Source organism: Leptodactylus fuscus, chromosome 11, assembly GCF_031893055.1.
Source record: "Leptodactylus fuscus isolate aLepFus1 chromosome 11, aLepFus1.hap2, whole genome shotgun sequence".
NCBI lineage: Eukaryota > Metazoa > Chordata > Amphibia > Anura > Leptodactylidae > Leptodactylus > Leptodactylus fuscus.
Window position 1 is genome coordinate 1,684,093 of NC_134275.1, and position 22,302 is coordinate 1,706,394.

A 22,302-nucleotide genomic window follows, 5' to 3' on the forward strand; every position below is an offset into this window, starting at 1 on the left:
CCCGGTTTTCTTCTGTATGCAAATGAGTTCTCTTGCAGCACTGGGGGCGGTCCACAGTGCTCAAACAGCATTGGGGACGCCTTCAGTGCTGCGAGTGAACTCATTTGCATACAGAAGAGAACCGGTGTTTCTACCAAATCGCAGCGCAGAGAAGACATCTAAAGGTAGGAGAAGAGGAGACTTTCTTAAGGTTATTCCTACGTGGTAGGGACAAAAAATTCCATCTGAATGATAGGATCCCTTTAAGGCTATTCCTACGTGTCAGAAAAAAGAAGGTAGCCAATGATAGGATCCCATTAATACAAAACCTATTCAAGTGCCAATTTCGGCTTTCACAGATTTATTTCTTGTTTTTTCTCTTCTTTTTCAGTCTGTGGTGGATGACTGGATAGAAGCTTACAAACACAACAAAGATGTCGCCCTCCTCGATCTCATAAACTTTTTTATTCAGTGTTCAGGATGTAAAGGTATTTTATTTATATCTGTATTTTGGGGTGATGGAGGATTGAGGGGGCTCAGTTTAGAGACTGTTGCACATTAAAAGTACAAGGATTGTGTGAGTTCATGTAAGGATTCGGGGGTCAGATATACCAGTCCTGTCTCATGTTGTTATTGCTTAGTAGACTAAGGCCTAGTTCACACTGAGTCTTTTGGCAATGGATTTTGACGTAGAATGAGCCTCAAAATCCGCCGCCAAAAATGGCTCCCATTGACTTCAGTGGAAGCCGCTCACTACTTTTTTCCATTAGCTAGTAGCAGAAAAAAGAAGCGACATGCCCCTTCTACCCGCGGATTCCACGTCTGAATCAGCCGCAGCGCGAGGCTCTGGCCTATTCATTTGGGCCTAATCCGGACCGGCCTCCTTTTGCGACAGAATCGCATGCAGAATTCATGTAACTCCGTGTGAACTAGCCCTTAGACTGCGCAGATTATATATGCAATGCATCTTTAGATACTTGTGTCTTGCTTTACACCTCCTATTATTTGGCTCAATTTGCAAATCTATTTTGGTGAATATCGAGCCATTCTACTTCTTCTTACGACGCCTCGCCTCCTCTCAGTTGTACTGAATAAAATGATTACAAAAGATGGCTGTAAAGGTCTTCATGACGTATAAGTCGTGTTTTACCTCCAAGCCCATCCTCTGAAAATACAATTGAACAAAGTTCAGTAGCGCATTGAATTACTCGTATTCAAGGCACTTAATAATATGTCCAATACATTTTTTAATGTGAACAGGTGTCGTCTCTGGAGAAATGTTTCGTCACATGCAGAACTCAGAAATAATTAGACGAATGACTGAAGAGTTTGATGAGGTAAGTGTCCCCATGTAGTAACTGTAGGATCAATAGTGGCCTCACCTTTCCTGATAATCATAGATGGAGGAAGATAAGTTATCTGTGGACTATTCCTTATACAACAACCCTCCTGTCCACCCCTTGAGCACCTAAACCTTCTACTGGCTTTTAAAGGGATCCTATCATTAAAATGCATTTTTTCTCTCTAACACGTAGGAGTAGCCTTAAGAAAGGCTATTCTTCTCCTACCTTTGGATGTGTTCTCTGCGCTGCCATTCCGTAGAAATCCAGGTTTTCAGCGGTATGCAAATGAGTTCTCTCGCAGCACTGGGGGTGGTCCTACGGCGCTCAAATAGCACTGAGGGCGTCCCCAATGCTGCGAGAGAACTCTCCAGCGCTGCCTCCATCTTCTTCGTCTGGAACACCCTTCGTCTTCTGTCCTGGGGTTCAATATTCTAGGCTAGTGTAAGCTATTTTTTGTGTGGCTGCTTACACAGTAAGCTGGTGCAAGCTGCCATTTTCTTTTGGCCTGGACATGCGCAGTCTGCTCCCCCCGAGGCCTAGAAGATTGAATCCCAGGACGGAAGACGACACAGGGAGAGGGTGGCGGTGCTGGAGAGTTCTCTCGCAGCATTGAGGACGCCCCCAGTGCTGTTTGAGCGCTGAAGACCGCCCCCAGTGCTGTGAGAGAACTCATTTGCATACTGACGAAAACCAGGATTTCTACTGAACAGCGGCACGGAGAAGACATCTAAAGGTAGGAGAAGAAGAGACTTTCTTAAGACTATTGCGACATGGTAGGCAGAAAAAAAGGGTATCCAATGATAGGATCCCTTTAATAAGACCTCTTACAAACTGCACGATTTGCAAACTTGTTTATAAGTGTTTGTGTGCTGGTCCTGGTCATTGCAGCTCTTTCTGCACCACAGTCCGTGCTGATCACATTGCTGACACATAAGGCTCCCTTTGTCATTTGCCATTCTCTAACTCTTTAACCCTTCATTATAAGCCCCGCCACTGATTTCACTGCAGTTGGAATTTTTCTGTCTAGCCCTTACGGTACCTGAGCAATCAATGCTGATAATTACATAACCTCTTGTACTAATTTAGTCTCTGGACCAGCAGACAACACACGGCTGCCAAGTAATGCACGTCATTTGCCAATATCCCTGATCCTGAGGCTCATTTAGTCCTGTCACTAAGCCATAGGAAAGCTGTAGCGGGGAACGGTTACTAACGCAATGTCTTGTCTTTGTAGGACAGCGGCGACTATCCTTTAACGATGGCAGGTCCACAATGGAAGAAATTTAAGTTCAGCTTTTGTGAGTTCATTGGTGTTTTAGTCCGCCAGTGCCAATATAGCATCATTTATGACGAGTACATGATGGACACAGTCATTTCGCTTCTGACCGGCCTTTCCGATTCACAAGTTAGAGCGTTTCGACATACAAGTACATTGGCAGGTTAGTACAGAATCCTTACAGGAATAGGATCATGTAAGCACGTCACTGATTCTTTCTTTTTCTGAATTGCTTTATATTTGCTTCCCTTCTACCAGCTATGAAATTGATGACGGCCTTGGTTAATGTCGCTCTTAACCTGAGCATCAACATGGACAATACACAAAGGCAGTACGAAGCAGAAAGGAACAAGATGATCGGAAAACGCGCCAACGACAGGCTGGAACTTCTACTGCAGAAGCGGAAGGAGGTTAGAATGAACTAATGTACAGGGGCCACCTGCTTGTAGCCCGTCCCCATCTTAATGTTCCACCTTATTTAGGACACCATTTCTTATATCTGTATTCTGCCTATGAAGTGACTGGCGGTGCTAACGCTGTGCGTGTTAGTATATTGCCACACACTCTTAGGCACTTGTAGAATTGTCTTATTGTGAGGGTTTATCAGGAGCCGGCATTGGGAATACTAAACCCGTCATCTGTGTTCCTCAATGACCAAAATGGTATTTAACAGGGACAAATGCAAAGTTCTACATCTGGGTAACAGAAATGTAAAAAACATATATAGTATGGGAGGAATAGAACGAAGTGATAGCAGAGGGGAAAAGGATTTGGGCATAATAGTAGATCACAAATTCAACATGAGCCAACAGTGCAGTGCTGCTGCAAAAAAGGCGAATAAAATTCTGGGATGTATTAAGACAAGCATTGAATCTAGATGAAGAGAGGTCATTATTCCGCTGTACTCTTCCCTGGTCAGACCACACCTGGAATACTGTGTACAGTTCTGGGCGCCTCAATTCAAGAAAGACATCGATATATTGGAGCAAGTCCAGAGAAGAGCAACCAAAATGGTGGAAGGTCTGCAAACCATGTCCTATGAGGAGCGGCTAAAAGAACTGGGATTGTTTAGTTTGCAGAAGAGAAGGCTGAGGGGAGATTTAATAGCAGTCTACAAATATCTGAAAGGTAGTCACAGTGCAGAGGGATCTCCCCTATTCTCATTAGCACAAGGAAGTACAAGAAGCAATGGGATGAAACGAAAGGGAAAGAGATACAGATTAGACATTAGGAAAAACTTTCTGACAGTGAGGGGAGTGAGAGAGTGGAATAGGCTGCCACGGGAGGTGGTGGGCGCTCCATCAATGGAAATCTTCAAGCGGAATCTGGAGAAACATATAGCTGGGATGATTTAGGAAAACCTGCAGTCGCAGGGGGTTGGACCCGATGGCCCTTGAGGTCCCTTCCAACTCTACCAAAAAAGTAAAAGTAAAGTAAAAGACCATATGGTAATATAGATAATGGCTAATATACATAAAATACATAGATTTTTCATAGTTCTGCGTTTGATTCGGTCATATTTTTTTTTCCTTTACAGTTACAAGAAAATCAGGATGAAATAGAGAATATGATGAATGCAATATTTAAAGGTGTATTTGTGCACCGATACAGGTATTATTTTATTACATCTTCACTAAATGATTTTTAATGTCTTGTGTGGCCACTGAGTGCTTTCTGCTGTGTGCTTTACATGTTTGTACATTTACGGGTCTGTGGTATTGCAGGCAGTCATAATAAGTAGGATTGGAGGTGTTTAGGGGTTTCTTCTGAGGTCTGGGTGTACTGCACATGCTTGATGGTGCCATTCATGGCACGTGAGTATAGTGTTTTATATTGTATGTAGGCCTCTCCCGTTACCTATTGACCAAGGGGAGATATTTACCTATGGGGCGGTATTCTGGAGCAAATTCAAAGCCTGACAGCAGAAGTAACACCCCTAAAATATATCAATCCCCCATCCCTTCTGAACAGAATACCGAACGCATTGACAAGCAGTGAGCACTGAAAGCACACGGACCCCATAGACTATAATGACTATATAGACTATAATGGGGTCCGTGTGTTTTCTGCATGAGGCATGTGTAGAGGAAGGTAGCTCATGAAGTACTATTCTGTCTGCATGACTCGTGCGGAGACTGCATGTAAAACACATGGACCCCATTATAGTCTATGGGGTCCGTGTGCTTTCATAAGCTCTCTGCTTGTCAATGCATTCGGTATGCTGTTCAGGGCGCCCCCAAACAGACTCCCCGAATGGAATACCAAATGCAGATGTGAACCAGACCTAAGGATCGTGTCAGATGGCATCAGAAAGTATTTACAGCCATGAGATAATTTGTTTTAATTCTGATTTTGCAGCCTGTACATGTCTGTCTTTTAGGACTTAACTCCTTATAGCCACGGAGAAATTTAAGCAACTTTATTTTTGTTCTATCTTCATGTTCCAAAATTCATCGTTTCTCATGTTTCCACTGACCTAGCTATATTAGGGTTTATTTTTGGTGTGACAAATGATCTTTTAGATGTCACTATTTTGGGATAGAAAAATGTTTTCCTTAACTTTTATTAACATTTTCGTGGTGACGTGAAAAACCTCTGCTGTTTTGTTATTTTTCTCTGTCTCTAGCAGCAAACTAGGAAGCCTTGGATAGGCCTCCGGGCTTACACGGCAAACACTTAAAACTGCAGGATCCCATCACAAGGGGATGAGGGAAGGGCCCCCTTTAATCACTTCGGTGCCATAATAATAATAATAATAAATTTTATGTATATAGCTCCAACATATTCCGCAGCGTTGTACAATTTGTAAGGTGCAAATACAGACAGAAAAATGCATTATAAAGTAAGTCATTTCACACAATGGGACTGAGGGCCCTGCTCGCAAGAGCTTACAATCTATGAAGTAGAGGGGGTGACACAGGAGGTAGCAGGGGCGGCATTACTTATACAGGGGTCAGACACTTCTGTAATAGACAGACATAAAACTTTATGAGCTGTCACTAGTGGTGTCCTGTAACATGTGGATGGAGCTTGGACCTATAAAGTTATCGTGAGATGACATCATATCATGTGGGGAAATGTGGGAGCGGGGACAGAGGAGGGTTAGATTTTGGGGATTCTAATTATAGTACGGAAGGGTTTGCGTTAGGAATTGTGATAGGCCTGTCTGATAAGTTACAGTAGTCAAGGCGAGAATGAATCAGAGAGACAATAAGTGTCTTTAGTGTATCTCTGGTGAGGAAAGGGTGTATTCTGGAGATATTTTGAGGTGGAGGTGACATGAACGTGCGAGTGATTCAATATGAGGGGTGAAGGAAAGGTCTGCGTCAAACATGACCCCGAGGCAGCGGGCCTACTGCCTAGGAGTTATAGTAAGGCCTGAGACTGCAATGGATATATCAGGGACAGATCTATTAGATGGTGGAAACAGCAGTAGTTCAGTCTTAGAGAGATTTAGTGTCAGAGCGAGGACATGATATTAGAGACAGCAGAGAGACAGTCACTGGTGTTCTGTATGAGTGCAGGGGTGATGTCACAGGAAGATGTGTATAATTGGGTGTCATCAGCATAAAGATGGTACCTGAAGCCAAATCTGGCGATGGTTTGTCCAATGGGGGCTGTGTAGAGAGAAAAGAGCAGGGGGCTGAGGACCGAGCCCTGAGGAACCCCAACAGCAAGGGAAAGAGGGGAGGAAACAGAGCCCGCAAATGATAGACTGAAAGTGCGGTCTGAGAGATAAGAGGAGAACCAGGAGAGCGCAGTGTCATTGAGGCCGACTGAGCGGAGCAGAGTGAGGAGGAGATGATGGTCAACAGTGTCAAAAGCTGCAGAGAGGTCCAGAAGAATAAGAAGAGAGAAGTCACCATTGGATTTAGCCATTAGGAGATCATTGGAGACTTTTGTGAGAGCCGTTTCAGTAGAGTGCAGAGCGCGGAAACCAGATTGTAAGGGGTCAAGCAGAGAGTTAGCAGAGAGATAGCGGATTAAAGGAGAATAGACCAGGCGTTCCAAGAGTTTAGAGATGAAGGGGAGGTTAGAGACGGGTCGATAGTTAGCAGCACAGGATGGGTCCAGAGAGGGTTTTATCAATAGCGGAGTTATAACAGCATGCTTGAAGGAGGATGGGAAGATTCCAGAAGAGAGAGAGGTGAAATATTTTAGGAAGGTGAGTGGTGACAGCAGGGGACAGAGATTGGAGAAGGTGTGAGGGGAAGGGGTCACTACTGCAGGTTGTAGGGCGAGATGAGATGCCATGATCACTATTAATCACAGCATGTACGGGGTTAGTCTGCTGGAATAGAGTCCTCTAGGCCAGGGCTCCCCAACCTTCTTTGCACCAGGGACTGGCTTCAAGCAAGACCGGTGGGGTGGGAGTGGAGCAGGGGTGTTCCTTGGGGCATATGTGGGTGGGGTTATAGGCGGGCTCCACTGTGTGGGCGGGGTTATAGGGCGGGAAGGCTCTGACATGAGAATCTGAGCGGACGTGGCGAATCGTTAGACAGCGAGACTGGATACTTTGTGCTAGGCCACATTGCTATGGTGACGTGTAGACTATTGGGTCACTGCTACAGGACACTCCACTACCCAATAGTTTACATGTTGTTATAGCAATGTGACCTAGTTTGTAGTATCCAGCTAAGACTGAGGCCAGCCCACTGCTCCGCCCTGCGGACCGGCCAAAACCCCAGCGGCCCGTCCATGGACTGTTGGTTGGGGACCTTTTACTCTAGGCATCGGGTCCAGGCTATATAATACAGCTAGAAGCTAGCCGCATTGTAGCATTCATAGCTCCTGTACCTGCTACATGTCTGCACCAAATAGTATGGCGCAGAGTAGGAGGGGGTAACAGCTGCGCTAAAACCAAAATATTAAGCAATTTTATTTTATCTTTTGCCTTTAAATAGGGATGCGATTGCAGAAATACGAGCAATATGTATAGAAGAGATTGGTGTCTGGATGAAAATGTACAGCGATGCCTTCTTAAATGACAGCTACTTAAAATATGTGGGCTGGACAATGCACGATAAGGTAAGTCACAAAATTGTAGAAGGTTATTGATCATTCACGTCAGGTCAGCGATGGCAGGTAAGACGTTTACAAGGATACCCAATACAACCGCATAGCTTTATGAGCAAAGCTTCATTCTACAACATCAGAAGGCCGCACGTGCTGAACTGGTATTCTGATCTCAGACATTAAACTACCACAGCTTTATTCTACTGTAGGTGACGCCCATGGATCTAATCCTGTGCCGGACCCCGCACTTGTTATTGGCAAGTCCCAGTCACCCAAACATTTACTGCTTCAAAAGCAAATCTTTCATTATTGAGAGAGCCGGTCCTACTAAATCTGCTGGCACACTACTGATGTCAGCACAGCATACTTATTTCTGTACATTTCTTCTAACATTAAATGCAAGAAATCATGAAAATAAACCATTGCGTGCTGGGCACTTGTCTATCAGATCTGCATGCTTTATGTTTTGCATTTGTCCCCACTTAGGGCATTAGTTTATAATAGTGTCTATATATGACATGCTGGTAAGCTTAGAGTTTAGTAATATCTGCACATTCATCTCTTTCCAGCAAGGAGAGGTCCGTCTGAAATGTCTCACTGCTCTGCAAGGTCTCTACTACAACAGGGAGCTGAATTCCAAATTGGAGCTGTTCACAAGTCGTTTCAAGGTATTTGTTTCCTCCTCTGAGCACAATTTTAATTGCATTGGAATTGGTTTTTCTTGCAACTAAAGAGTTTGTTTCTCCTTTCAGGATAGAATTGTGTCCATGACTCTGGACAAGGAGTACGACGTAGCAGTGCAGGCAATAAAGCTCCTGACTCTGGTTTTACAGTGAGTAGAAATCCCCAGATGTCGCTGCTTTAGTAACGTGTTTTGGCTCAAGCACACAGTGGTTTTCTTCAATGTCCTGTCCTTGTTTCAAGTGATCTCTGACCCGTACAAGGTTTTTTTTTTTTTTTTTTTTTTGTTTGTTTTTTTAAATGTAGATTGTGATCCCCACATAGAGCTCACAATGTACATTTTTCCCTATCAGTATGTCTTTGGCATATGGGATGGAAATCCATGCAAACACGCCTGTCATGGGACAAACCCTTCATGCCAGTCTTAAAGGGATCCTATCATTAAAATGCAATTTTTTGTGACTAACACTTAGGAATAGCCTTAAGAAAGACTATTCTTCTCCTACCTTTAGATGTCTTCTTCGCGCCGCCGTTCGGTAGAAATTCTGGTTTTCGTCTGTATGCAAATGAGTTCTCTCGCAGCACTGGGGGCAGGTCCCAGCACTCAAACAGCACTAGGGGCAACCCCAATGCTGTGAGAGAACTCATTTGCATACCGTATACCATACTGTGTAAGCGGCCATTTTTCTTGTGGACGCGGGTATGCACAGTCGCCTCTGCCCGAGGCCTAGAAGTTTGAAGCCAACGCGGGAAGAAGAGGCCGTTCCTGAAGAAGATGGAGGTGTCGATGGAGAGTTCTCTCGCAGCATTGGGACCACCCCCCGTGCTGCGAGAGAGCTCATTTGCATAACGATGGGAAACCGGAATTTCTACCGAATGGCGGCTCGGAGAAGACATCTAAAGGTAGGAGAAGACAAGACTTTCTTAAGGCTACGTGTTGGTCACAAAAAATTGTGTTTTAATGACAGGATCCCTTTAACATCATGGCATTATGTGAGTTCTCTCCTTTAAGAGCAGACCATTAGACGTGGAGCAGTTATAGGTACACAATTGGTAAGATTCATGGCTAAGCACTCATTGACTGTTTTGATCACCGATTTACTTAAGTGTCTGAATTAATAATATAGATAGTAGCTGTGTCAGTAACGTACATCGATGTTATGAAGCTGTTGTTACTTGTGCCTATGAAAGGCTACTGGTGTAAATGTGTATTTGATGTTTTCTCTTGTAGAAGTAGCGATGAGGTTCTAACTGCTGAAGACTGTGAAAATGTCTACCACTTGGTGTATTCCGCCCATCGGCCTGTAGCCGTCGCAGCCGGGGAGTTTCTTTATAAAAAGTAAGACAAATCTCTTTTTCTTAGAATGTGTGACCTGTTGTACACGCCGGGCGCACGGTAAACTCTAGGCCTGGTTTTATGTTAGTGATAGAACACACTCTATTGTTTGTACTGACGGAAATTGTGAGGAATAAATTGTTTGTAAACCTGTTTTTTTTTTTATTAAATAGACTGTTCAGCTGTAGAGAGCCTGAAGATGACGGGATATTAAAGAGAAGGGGAAGGCTCAGCCCTAATGCAAACCTGGTCAAGACTTTGGTCTTTTTCTTTTTGGAGAGTGAGGTATGAAAATGGATGAAACCTATTGAAGGAGGTCCCAGTTTTCTATAGATAAATCGTCATCACTGTATAGGTGAAAAGTAATATAACTGTGTGGGTTTCCCACAAATGTAATGCTATTTCTTCTTGTAGACGGTGCTCAAATCACTGAGGGGCTGGGGAAGGTGTAACACACACACACACACACACACACACACACACACACACACACATATATATATATATATATATATATATATATATATATATATATATATATATATATATATATATATATATATACACACACATCCTGAGTCCTACTGATTCATGTTTTCAGTACAGCCTATGTGGCTAGAAGAGATAAAGCCTCTGTGGTGGCGTCATGGTCATACTCCCGGTTTTGCACCCTGGGAGTTTTGTGGGTGGTCCCGGCCATTTGTGGAATCCTATGGTCCTGGCGTGACATCCCGTGGCAGTATGCCATCACAAGCTATGTTCAGCTGCAGGTGCACAGTGATTGATGAGATCAGCTTAATCTGCACCCGTGCTGGTCTGTAATAGTGTGTCCTCACCTGTGGGACATCGGACAAGCTGCTACCAGATGACTCTTTGGCAAACCAAAACCTCCTCTTGGGTCATTTACCTATCAATGTAATATTATGATTTCCCTGATTTGATGTGTCTCTGTGTGTATATATATAATGAATATTTTTCCATTTATTTGCAGTTGCATGAACATGCTGCCTATCTTGTCGACAGTATGTGGGACTGCGCCACAGAGTTGCTGAAGGATTGGGAGTGTATGAATAGTTTGCTGTTGGATGATCCTCTGAATGGTGAAGAAGGTCGGTACATTACAGCAGTTCTCTCAGAAGTCATGCACACCTTGCTAAATTTTCAATACGTGTATAGTAAAAGAAATTAAGCCGCTAATAGTTGAGATATTTTGGGTCTGTCGCTCCTAGGCGTACTTCTGTGTATTGATGGTAACAAGCTGCAAACAAACTCTATTTTATTTAATGAAGTCTATTGATGTAACTGAATCAATAAAATAGGGTTGCAGAGTTGTACACCCCTGCACATACTGTAAATGTATTTAGGCCCTGTACGTCTTATGCACATAGATCTTCAACGTTCTTATTATTTTTCCCCTGCAGCGTTAACAGACCGTCAGGAAAGTGCATTAATAGAAATTATGCTGTGTACAATTCGCCAAGCTGCTGAATGCCACCCACCTGTGGGCAGAGGAACGGGAAAAAGGGTAAGAGAATTCTTCACTAGCTCTAATCTATCTTTTATATATGTTATTATATCTGCCTATAGGCCTATACACCTTCATATACAGCGCTGCACAAAAGTTATAGGCAGGGTGGAAAAAATGTGGATGAGCAAACGGAAGTGAAATGGAATCAGTACTGTGACATTCTTATATCTATCTGTCTCCCCCTCCTAAATGTGTATTTTACTTAATCTCTTCCTAAAATTCCTATATCCTGAATTACAGACAATATCTTTGCACTTCTAGGTGCTGACTGCAAAAGAAAAGAAAACCCAGTTGGATGACAAGACTCGCCTTACAGAACTCTTTGCCGTGTCCCTGCCACAGCTTTTAGCAAAAGTGCGTAGCTTAATGTGTACATGTAATCCCTGCAAACATCATTTATGAAAGTGTATGAAAAATATAAATTAACTTCTACAATTTTGTTTTTTACACTTAGTATTCTGTTGACGCAGAGAAGGTGACTAATCTTCTGCAGTTGCCGCAGTATTTTGACCTGGAAATTTACACAACAGGGCGTCTAGAAAAGGTAATTTTTTTTTTTATTTTTTTTGTAGGTCAGGCTGTTTCTTTACTTGGACTATTCTTATTTAACTGCTTAAAATATCCCAGAGAACCTCATATTGAGATATGTTTGACACTGAAATATTAGTGAGTTAGTGAACTTTACTAGTCCGGTGTAAAAAGGATCTTTCTAGGATTTTCATATAGATGATCAATCCTCAGGACATAGACCCACCAGTCACCTGACGTCAGGAATCGGAGCCACCTGAGCTAGCAAATAGGAGTAACGTAGAGCTGAGCTGCAGTAACTTGGCAGGGCCTCTGCATACAACTCTATGCACTAGTTCTGGCTGCAACGGCTCCCTATGTCAACTTATATGAATGTGCCTAGTGTCAGACTAGCCATGATTCATTATTGGGTCCTCAGTATGGAAATTCTCTATGTAAATCCCCTTTATACTTAGAGGTTGTCCACTTTCAGACAAATATTAAGAGACAAATGTTATCGTTTATATAATAAAAAGTTGTTCAGCTTTCCTATATACCTTCTGTATCAATACCTCATTGTTTTCTACATCTCTGCTTGCCGTCATTCATTAGTGCAGAGGTCAGCAATCTCTGTACTCCAGCTGCTACAGAGTTATATAATACAGACAGAAAGATACATTACAAAGAAAGTAATTTCACACAATGGGACTGAGGGCCCTGCTCGCAAGAGCTTACAATCTATGAGGTAGAGGGGGTGACACAAGAGGTAGAATCAGTCAATACAGTTCAACCTATAACCCTACAGTCCCCAGTGCTGTGAAACTACAACTCCCATCATGCTCCATTCACTTCCAAGAACAGCAGAGCAAGTATGCATGCTGGGAGTTGTAGTTTTACTACAGCTGAAGAGCCAAAGGTTGCCTAGCCCTGGTCAAGTGGATGAAATTCTGACCGTGGTCCTGGGATGGACACACAGGGGCACAGCTCATAATGGTCACAGCACAGTAATAGGACAGCTGCCTGGTGACGAACTGTGCACCTGTGTGTCCATCACATGACCATGGACTGATTTGTATCCACTAGTAGTAAGCAGAATGAATGACAGCAAGCAGAGATCTAGAAAACCGGGAGGAATTGATACATGAAGTATATTGGAAAATTGTACAACTTTTTATTATACAAAATATTACATCTGTCTCTCAATTTTGATATGAAAGTGGCCAACCCCTTTAACTAGTAAAACTACACGGCATGGGTATAAATCATCTGGTTAAAGGTATGGCTAGCACACTGACCATACATGTATAGAAGTCTAAGAATAATTTTCTCTTTCTTAAAGCATTTGGAGGCGCTGCTTCGCCAGATACGGAGCATTGTAGAAAAGCACACGGACACAGATGTTTTGGAAGCCTGTTCGAAAACCTACCATGCCCTCTGCAATGAAGAGTTCACCATATTTAACAGAGTGGACATTGCAAAGAGTCAGTTAATTGATGAACTGGCTGACAAATTCAATCGCCTTCTTGAGGATTTCCTGCAGGAGGTTTGTTCTATTTTATCAGTATTAGTAGGGTATGGGGGAGCTAGCGGCATGTAAGAAATTACAGGGGTATCCCCACTAAGATCATTCATCAATTATCCATGTGATCGATGATACATATGTGATTGCCGGGACCCCCTCGATCACTGCTTAGTCATAGAGGAGAAGTCTAATGGATTGGTAAGCGAGTGAGAGCCTGGATATCTCGTGGTGTCAAAGCTGTTGCAAGTTGTTTTTTTTTTTTTTTTTGCTTTAGTCTTCACTTTGCAGTTTGCTTAAGATACTGTTTACTCCTAGTAAGAACCCTAAATACAAGGCCAATCTTATTTGTGATATATTGTGTTAGATACGTTCCTGTACATGACAGATGACTATTAACGCAACCTCTTAGTACAAGTGTGTGAATTCATTAGTCACGAGTTTGATATTGTCTTCCCTAAAACTGTCAGGGTAACTTTTCTATACTTACTATTGCCCACAAAGTTCCTGAGAAATATTCGGTATTTGAAATGACAATAATTTTCATTTTTTATGGTTGTTTTTAGGAAGAGGAACCTGATGAGGACGACGCATATCAAGTACTATCTACACTCAAAAGAATCACTGCTTTCCATAAGTATGATTATTAGTTTAACATGTGAAGTTGTACATACACACAGTGTGTATATATATGTCTCTTACCTACCATTATATAAGCGCTGTTCATAGATGATACATGATGTGAAGAATATAAATTACTTAGAGATCTCTCTCGTTTGCCTCACACGTAAATCTCTAAAAGTAATCCAGCTCGTAAAGGGAGAAGGAAACTTACTACTTTAAGGAGAAATATTACAAAGTTTCTTCTATTCACCTACACTACTCATTTATTAAACATTTTTTATAATTGGTGTTAGACTTTAGTAAGCATGTATGTAACTGAATGGGTGACATAACTGCCCTTTATCTTCAGGGTTCAGCTCCCCTCCTTTGCATTCACTTAAGACATTTACTATTTTAGACTGATCCTTATTCATGAGTTGAGTTATTCCACACCACTGATTGTTTCGTATACCTGCGCCTGCTCCCTTAAAAGTTTGGGGAAACAAGCGAAGATCGCCGAGCACTGCACCCGGTGACTTCTGTCAGTCCCATAGACTTTGAATGGAACTGCCGGACATATACACAACTGGCACTTCATTCAGATGTGAGCCACATTCTCCTCATTGGTGGGAGCTCAGGGATCATAATAGTCAATTATTTAGAATCTTATGTGCGACCCTTTGTAAGGTTGTATAATTGTTGAGGATGTCATACTGAAGATTGCAGGGTACAAATTCTAAGCTCTTTTGAATATGAAATATATAATTTATATATGAGTCCTTTTTGTGTATTGCAGCGCGCACGATCTCTCCAGATGGGACTTATTCAGCAGCAATTACAAGCTATTAAAAACTGGCATTGAGAATGGAGACATGCCCGAGCAGGTCAGTTTACGGCACTTCACTTTTTTCCAATTATTTTTGTTCTTCGATTCTTCTTCTTCTTTAGTAACATCATCTGTGGCTTTTCTCTTTCAGATTGTCATCCATGCTTTACAGTGCACTCATTATGTAATCCTTTGGCAACTGGCAAAGATATCAGAGACTGGCTCCACTAAGGTATTTCCTGATTTATGTGCCATCTCAGCCCGGGCGGCTTTCTCTGCCGTAGTCACTTCACTTCCTCTTCTTTATTGTAATATATTTGCTTTTCTTTTTTAGGAGGAGTTGATAACCTTAAAGAGACAAATGAGGGTATTTTGCCAAATCTGTCAGCATTACCTTACCAATGTGCACACTGCTGTAAAAGAACAGGTAATCCTTATTTGTTTGAAACAACTCAATCCATACAATAGGTATTTGCTATGTGGATACCTAATATTCTGTAGTTGATGTTATTCTTTGGGAAGCCGTCAGTACCACCTTGTGGTCACACTAGGGAAACAGGTTCCTTACTTCAAATATGTGAGCGGACCTTCTAAGCACATTGATACTGCACAGACAGGCGACCATTGAGAATATGGAAGCAATAAAATCCACTATTGTTGGGAACAGAGTAAAGAGCGTATAAATGAGAGTCCACAAGTTCTGATATTATTCATAGCTTAGTTCTGAAGAAATTATATGTTATTGTATGCGATGCATTTCTTCAAGTACACCGAAAATATTATCTGTATGTTTAACAAGAATATTTGTTTCCGTCCCTTTATGTATTTTAGGCATTTACTATCCTCTGCGATGTGCTAATGATCTTCAGCCACCAGATTGTGGTTGGGGGCCGTGAAGCTTTAGAGCCGCTTGTCTATTCCCCAGATTCTTCCTTACAATCTGAATTATTAAGCTTTATTTTGGATCATGTCTTTATTGACCAAGACGACGACAACAGCAGTTCAGGTAAGATGCTACTTGGCGCCACAAGTTACAGCCTCAGGTTTATATGAGTTTTTCCTTTAAACTTGAACTTTAGCTTTGCCGTTTTTTTTTTTATTTTTCACAAAAGCAGCTATTACCGATCTGAAACCCTCGATGTGTGAACCTACGCCAAGGGTAGTTTGCTTCAGTCATCTCTTAAATGACTTATTTGGTTTAACCTTTATATGTTATCCTTGTGTGGGCCTCATTCAGCAAAACGGTGTAACACAAGGAAGTCTTCTTGCCAATAATAACCAACTAAGGCTCTGATAAACACAAGGCCCTAAGGGCTAGTTCACACGTAGTTATTTGGGCCGGATTTTGACGCAGGATGACTCATCAGAATTGCCCCCAAAATGCACCTGCTGCTGCTAGCCCTGACAGTCGTGGCGGCTTCTGACAGTCACGGGTTCTAACAGTGGAGGCTTCTGACAATTGCGGCTTTCCTCTCTGGACTAGGCCCAAATAAATGGGCGTAGTCCGGAGGGATTGTCTTGACATGGACGCCCACGCCAAGATAGAGCAGGTTGCTTCTTTGGCCTCCAAATTCCCCACATCTCGATATGAGGAAAATATCTGTGGGATGTGATTTGGAAAACAAACAACAACAAAAAAAATTCACATCCTCATGGTTGTGCGGTGTCATATATCACTAAAAAGTGAGGGGTGAGGTTTGTAAGGCCCGCCCTTCTGGCAGTGGGGAGATATTGGTGCCGAAATTGACCAACCACGAGGTGCATAACTGGAAAGTCTGCTTTCTAGTGGTGTAGAATACCGCACATCGATGGGGACTTAAAGACATACTGCTAACTTTTTGGTGACATGTACAACAGGAACAGTTTCAGAGATCTTGTGGTCCGCTCTATTTTGGCAGCGCGAGGGAGTATTTACACATTATTAAGGCAGGTGATTTTAATGTTATGTCTGATCACTGTTCCTATATAATATATGTACATTTTTCCCTTAGACGGTCAACAAGATGATGAAGCCAGTAAAATCGAAGCATTACACAAAAGAAGAAATTTGCTTGCGGCTTTCTGCAAACTCATAGTGTATAATGTGGTAGAGATGAACACTGCAGCTGACATCTTCAAGCAGTATATGAGGGTATGTAGAGAAAGGTGTCAAGACAACAGCCAAACGTCAATTGCAAGGATAATGGAGATGGACTCGCCCACTTAAATTTAGTTAGAAAAAGCCACCATGTGGATTGGACTTATTTTATTAGGCTGCAAAAATTGATGTTGTGGATTTAAAAACTGGTCATTTCCAAACTCTATAGTGTATGGAGAAGATTTAGGTCAAGAAAAATCACTTGGTTCTCCTGCAACTCCTAATATTACTGAATAGTAAAGCATTGCGACCACCAGTGTGCCGCGGCTGCAACTTCTCCACGTCACGGCACACTAGCGGTTGCAATACCGATCTATTCACTAACACTAGTGAAGGAGTTGTGGAGTCGCCTCATGAATTCGCTTGAAGACACTCCTGACCAGGCTCATTCATTGGGCCTAATCCGGAGCGGAGTGCATAACTGGATGTCAGTGCACCGGCATTCAGTCGCAGCTATCCAGTTTTGCTGCTGAACATCATTGTAAAGCCGTGCAGTTCTCAGCTATCTGCCATAAAACATTACGTGTACAGATACCCCAGCCATAGTCACTTAGGCAATAAAAACTCTTCTGCAGTCACCATTTCCACACAGACTGAAAAAAAGTAGAGCGACCCTCCCCCTCTCACATTTTGCAGCTTAAATTAGCGGTTATTATTTTAGCAAAATCTCTGTTGCTTTATGCGTCGTCGTCCCCTTCATGACAGCGATCCAAATATTTGCTTCCTTGCAGATGGTAATTACTGTGAATTATTGAGGCAGCAATGAAGACGATACTTCTTTTCATTTTACTGTTCTTCTTATTGTGTTGAGGTTACTAATAAAATCCTTTTTTTTTTGTAGTATTACAATGACTATGGAGACATCATTAAAGAAACCATGAGTAAAACCCGACAGATCGACAAAATCCAATGTGCAAAGACTCTCATTCTCAGCTTACAACAGGTATGCCAATGTGCGGCTCAGTCATCAATCCATGGAAAGCTAGCCTTTGGGTAAAGTCTCACAGAAAGTAAGGATTCGTAATGACAAGGTTTTTGTTTTCCCCCATCACAGCTTTTCAATGAGATGATCCAGGAGCACGGCTTTAACTTTGACCGATCGTCACCGACATTCAGCGGCATAAAAGAACTGGCGAGGCGCTTTGCTTTAACCTTCGGACTTGATCAGCTTAAAACCCGAGAAGCCATTGCAATGTTACACAAGTAATTATATTCTCATATTCATCTGAATTATCTTTTATTCTATTTCTTCTTCTTTATATTTTAATTTGATATCTAAATTTTTGAACTTGTTCATCAGAATTCTCATATTGCATCCATTTCACTGTATTATATATCACATATTGCATCCATTTCACTGTATTATATATCACATATTGCATCCATTTCACTTTGTTGTGTATAAGCTTATGTAACTTGGAGATTAGTCAGAGACTTGTTCTTCACGCTGGTTCGGGTTGCAGTTCTGCGCACGGCTTACACTGTCCAGTCACACCCAGTTGTCAGATTATTCAGAGTTCCAATAATATTAACAGTAGATCTAGACACACAGGAGTTTGGAGATACCTACAAGAGATGCATATGGTAACCAATCATAGCACGGCTCACATGACCTGTGAAATGAACGCTGTGCTCTGATTGGTTGTGATGGGCACCAGGGGAAGTCTTTTAGACAGATCCTGGGAAGAGTAATGACACTAAGAAACGCTGTCCTACACTTATTTCTTGACGTTTTAGACCCCATGTGCAGGGCCGAGTTTACTCTGTGTTATCCAAGTGTTTTCAGAGGGCATTCCTGATCTACTTACCTCTATGGGGGACTCTTATCCATTGTGTTCCAATAACACGGAGCAGAATAGAACGTGCTCTATTGGAAACTGAGAGCATATTAAGAAGTTGTATTACTTATTAGAGATGAGAGAGTACTTAAATACTCAATATTCGTTTTGAGTAGCCCCTCAATATTCCACTACTCAAATCAAATATCGAATCCTATTATATTCTATGGGGGAAAAATGCTCGTGTCAGGGGTAGGCAACATTCAATCAAATTGTACTAAGTCTACGAGTGAGGGTCGGGCTGGATCCTCCGAGAAGTCTTCTCCGTGCAGCGTCCCCGCGGCGTCATCCAGCAATGCATTCACTCTGCTAGGCATCGGGCCTGGGCAGAGCCGACTGCGCATGCCCGCACTACGAGAAAATGGCCGCTTACAGTCAAAGCGGCCATTTTCTTGTAGCTTGGGCATGCGCAGTTGGCTCTGCCCAGGCCCGATGCCTGGCAGGGTGAATTCAGAGCCGGAAGACGCCGCGGGGAAGCTGCACGGAGAAGACTTCTAATGGTAGGAGAAGAACCAGCGTTGATTGGCCGACTGTATAGCATTCAGCCAATCAATGCTGGTTCTGCATCAAATTTTTCCATTCGAATAGCGAGTGGTACTCGATCGAGTGCGAATATTTCGAATACTGTAGTCGATCGAATACCTACTTGATTGAATACTACTCGCTCATCTCTATTACTTATACCTGATACCCCCCTTAAGTTTCCTTGTGAATGAAGCCCCGGTGCCCTTGCGTGGCCACTGCTCCATTCACTACTATGGCTGCTGGAGATTTCAGCCACAATCATGGCGGCCTACATGGAATGGCAGCACCTTGGCAGTGTTGTAGCTGTCTAGGCTACGTCACCAGTAGGTCTCTATAGCTGAGCCTTGGACCTAACTCGTGTTTACTACTATTATCCGGCAGGTATTTTCTGACATGTGATTGACCATGTGCAGAGATCTGCCTGCCTTATGATTGTAATGATCTTACATATCAGTATTATTCACATAAAGTTGGACTTTGTGGCATTTTCTGGATCTGCGTTCCTAAAACGAGGAATAATTACTTTATAACTAAACATGAATATTGTGGTTTGATGTTTGTTCTTACTAATCTAAGCCTATTTCATTTTTTTTAGGGATGGTATAGAATTTGCATTTAAAGAACCAAGTCCACAAGGAGAGATCCATCCACCTCTAAACATGGCTTTCCTCGACATCCTTAGTGAGTTTTCATCTAAGCTCCTAAGACAAGACAAGAAAACAGTGTAAGTAGTGACTGATGTTAGTAATTCGTCTGTATTGTACACTAATCTATACCAAATCTGACCTGTATTGCAGGTAAAAACATGGCAAATCTGATTGATTTCTGCTCGATTGTTTGTTTTAATAGATATTCCTACTTGGAGAAGTTTATGACTTTTCAGATGTCTCTAAGAAGAGAGGACGTCTGGTTACCGCTCATGTCCTACAGAAACTCTCTGTTAGCGGGAGGCGACGACGACACCATGTCTGTGATGAGCGGTATGAGCGGCCGAGGCTCTTCAGTAAGGAGTAAAAAAACAAAACCAGCAACGGGCAAACGGAAAATACCAGAAGGTAGCCCACAAACACGACGTATGCTTAAGTCTGCCGGCTTGCTTCTTCAGTGCCTGTTATGTGAATGACTGATTTCTGTTTCATCTTAGCGGAGGAGAGCAGTAGCAGTGATAGTATGTGGTTAAACCGTGAGCAAACCATGAATACACCCGTCATGATGCAAACGCCGCAGCTCACATCCACCATCATGAGAGAACCGAAACGATTGCGGCCTGAAGAAAGTTACATGCCGGTCTACCCAATGCAGCCAGAGCATCACCAACCTCCTATCGATTATAAGTAGGTGACGCAATTCCTTAAGAAGCACATTCATGTTTCCCTAAGACGCAAGGGTAATAATAACATTAACCTGTATACATTTGTGTTCAGTACACAGGTAACGTGGATGCTCGCACAACGACAGCAAGAAGAAGTAGCGAGACAACAGCAAGAGAGAGCGGCCATGAACTATGTGAAGCTGCGGACTAATCTGCAACAAGCCATGTAAGCGCTCGCTGGCTGGGGACTCTTTAACATGAACACTAAAACTTGCCTCCATTGTTTTTAACCACTTCAGTACTTGACATTTTAGTTTTATTTTGTATGTGCGGTTTTGAGGGCTGTACATTTCATTCAACTAATTTATGTGTCTTTTTTTCGGGGACACATAGGGTTTTATTTTTTTTTATTTTCGAATTTTTTTTTTATTTTTTTTAATAACACAAAGTGCAATGGAAAAACTTTATAAAATAGGGTAGCTTTTATTTTATATGGTGTCGTTGGGGGTGGGGCTATAACCTTTAAAATAACAGCATTTTATTGGCGTATTTTACTTTTTTTTTTATTTGATTTTTTTTTTTTAAACTTTTTTTTTTTTAAATAAATTTTTTAATATTTTTATTTATTTTTTTTTTTATTTTTTTTTCAGATGGTGGCCCCATAAGGTGATAAGAGACCTTTGGGTACATCTGATCACTTTTTTTTTTTTTTGTATTGGAGGCTGATATCTCCTATAACTGGGGCTGGTACATTTAGCCTCAGTTGCAGGAGGGAAGAATCCAGCCTCCTGCACGCTGCTATACACAGTATACAGAGCTGATCTGGGCCCTGTAGGACCCAGCAGCTCTTGTAAGACGCTGCTCCTGGTGGATCACGTGATCGCTGGGTCAGAGGAGGGCCACATCATGGCGGCGCCCATAGCCGTGCATGCAGTGCTCATTGAGCACTGTATACACAGCGATCGAGAAGGCAGGGGAGGTAATAAACCTTCCCTGCCATCTCTCTGGGAGCTCTGGCTGAAGTTACAGCCGCTCCCAGCTTCAGCAGGTGCACAATCTCCGTGCAGCTGCTATGTTCTGATTGGATGTACCGGTATGTCCTGTCAGAACTAGGCAACCACTATCTGGACGTTTATAGTCTATGGGCGGTCTGGAAGTGGTTAAAGGAATGCTTCAGTAAGGTAATATCCCTTATTCATTACATTCAGGATAACGTCAGTGGAAGTCAGAGATATATTTTATGTATAACATAGAAGCAGCACTATATACAGCCCTGATTTACCATCAGTGACAATAGTCGTGTTTTATCAGCACTCCTCCGTCTAAACATCAGGTTGTGGAAATCCACCCATGGGCCTATTAGTGTCCGAATTTATCATCTTGTTCCTTGTCAGAGCTTGGTCAGGTCGTCCCTATGTGATCGCGTAGAACCAGCAATGACGACCCTATAGCTTGTGTAACTTTACAAAGTCTTACGTTACGGTAACCTTGGTGTTTTACTATTTTAAGACGGCGTAACCCTGGGTTAATGGAAGATGATGAAGAACCAATCGTTGAAGATGTAATGATGTCATCTGAGGGCCGAATTGAGGATCTTAATGAGGGCATGGACTTTGACACAATGGACATAGATTTAGTAAGTTATTTTAGAGTGTGTCTATATTAGATCTGTGAGGGTCCGATAGCTGAGCCCCCTGTAGATCATTTGTTTGGGGTGAAGTAACTCTCAGTATTGTATTCGATCAAATATCTCGCTCCCATAGGAATGCGTGTAAGCGGCTGAACACCAAGGGGTTAAGTGCTTCGAAGATTTGAGGCGCTTAACCCCTTACTGCTCAGCCGCTTACACGCATTCCTATGAGAGTAAGATATTTGA

At 42.4% G+C, this 22,302-nt stretch overlaps 1 protein-coding gene across 1 annotated transcript in view; it reads left to right on the forward strand.

Annotated features, from left to right (window-relative positions):
* The window catches only part of STAG2 (STAG2 cohesin complex component), a 61,019-nt gene that overhangs the window by 33,882 nt on the left and 4,835 nt on the right, over positions 1–22,302 (forward strand). The window contains exons 6-33 of the mRNA XM_075260619.1: positions 371–467; positions 1,240–1,316; positions 2,557–2,761; positions 2,857–3,008; positions 4,136–4,209; positions 7,503–7,626; positions 8,184–8,282; positions 8,367–8,446; positions 9,527–9,634; positions 9,805–9,916; positions 10,623–10,740; positions 11,053–11,156; positions 11,421–11,513; positions 11,614–11,703; positions 13,006–13,209; positions 13,752–13,822; positions 14,585–14,672; positions 14,766–14,846; positions 14,949–15,041; positions 15,446–15,620; positions 16,606–16,745; positions 17,593–17,694; positions 17,806–17,954; positions 19,710–19,838; positions 19,964–20,169; positions 20,259–20,448; positions 20,539–20,652; positions 21,936–22,062. Of these exons, the coding sequence (XP_075116720.1) occupies positions 371–467; positions 1,240–1,316; positions 2,557–2,761; positions 2,857–3,008; positions 4,136–4,209; positions 7,503–7,626; positions 8,184–8,282; positions 8,367–8,446; positions 9,527–9,634; positions 9,805–9,916; positions 10,623–10,740; positions 11,053–11,156; positions 11,421–11,513; positions 11,614–11,703; positions 13,006–13,209; positions 13,752–13,822; positions 14,585–14,672; positions 14,766–14,846; positions 14,949–15,041; positions 15,446–15,620; positions 16,606–16,745; positions 17,593–17,694; positions 17,806–17,954; positions 19,710–19,838; positions 19,964–20,169; positions 20,259–20,448; positions 20,539–20,652; positions 21,936–22,062 (3,402 nt within the window). The remainder of the gene's footprint in view (positions 1–370; positions 468–1,239; positions 1,317–2,556; positions 2,762–2,856; positions 3,009–4,135; positions 4,210–7,502; positions 7,627–8,183; positions 8,283–8,366; positions 8,447–9,526; positions 9,635–9,804; positions 9,917–10,622; positions 10,741–11,052; positions 11,157–11,420; positions 11,514–11,613; positions 11,704–13,005; positions 13,210–13,751; positions 13,823–14,584; positions 14,673–14,765; positions 14,847–14,948; positions 15,042–15,445; positions 15,621–16,605; positions 16,746–17,592; positions 17,695–17,805; positions 17,955–19,709; positions 19,839–19,963; positions 20,170–20,258; positions 20,449–20,538; positions 20,653–21,935; positions 22,063–22,302) is intronic.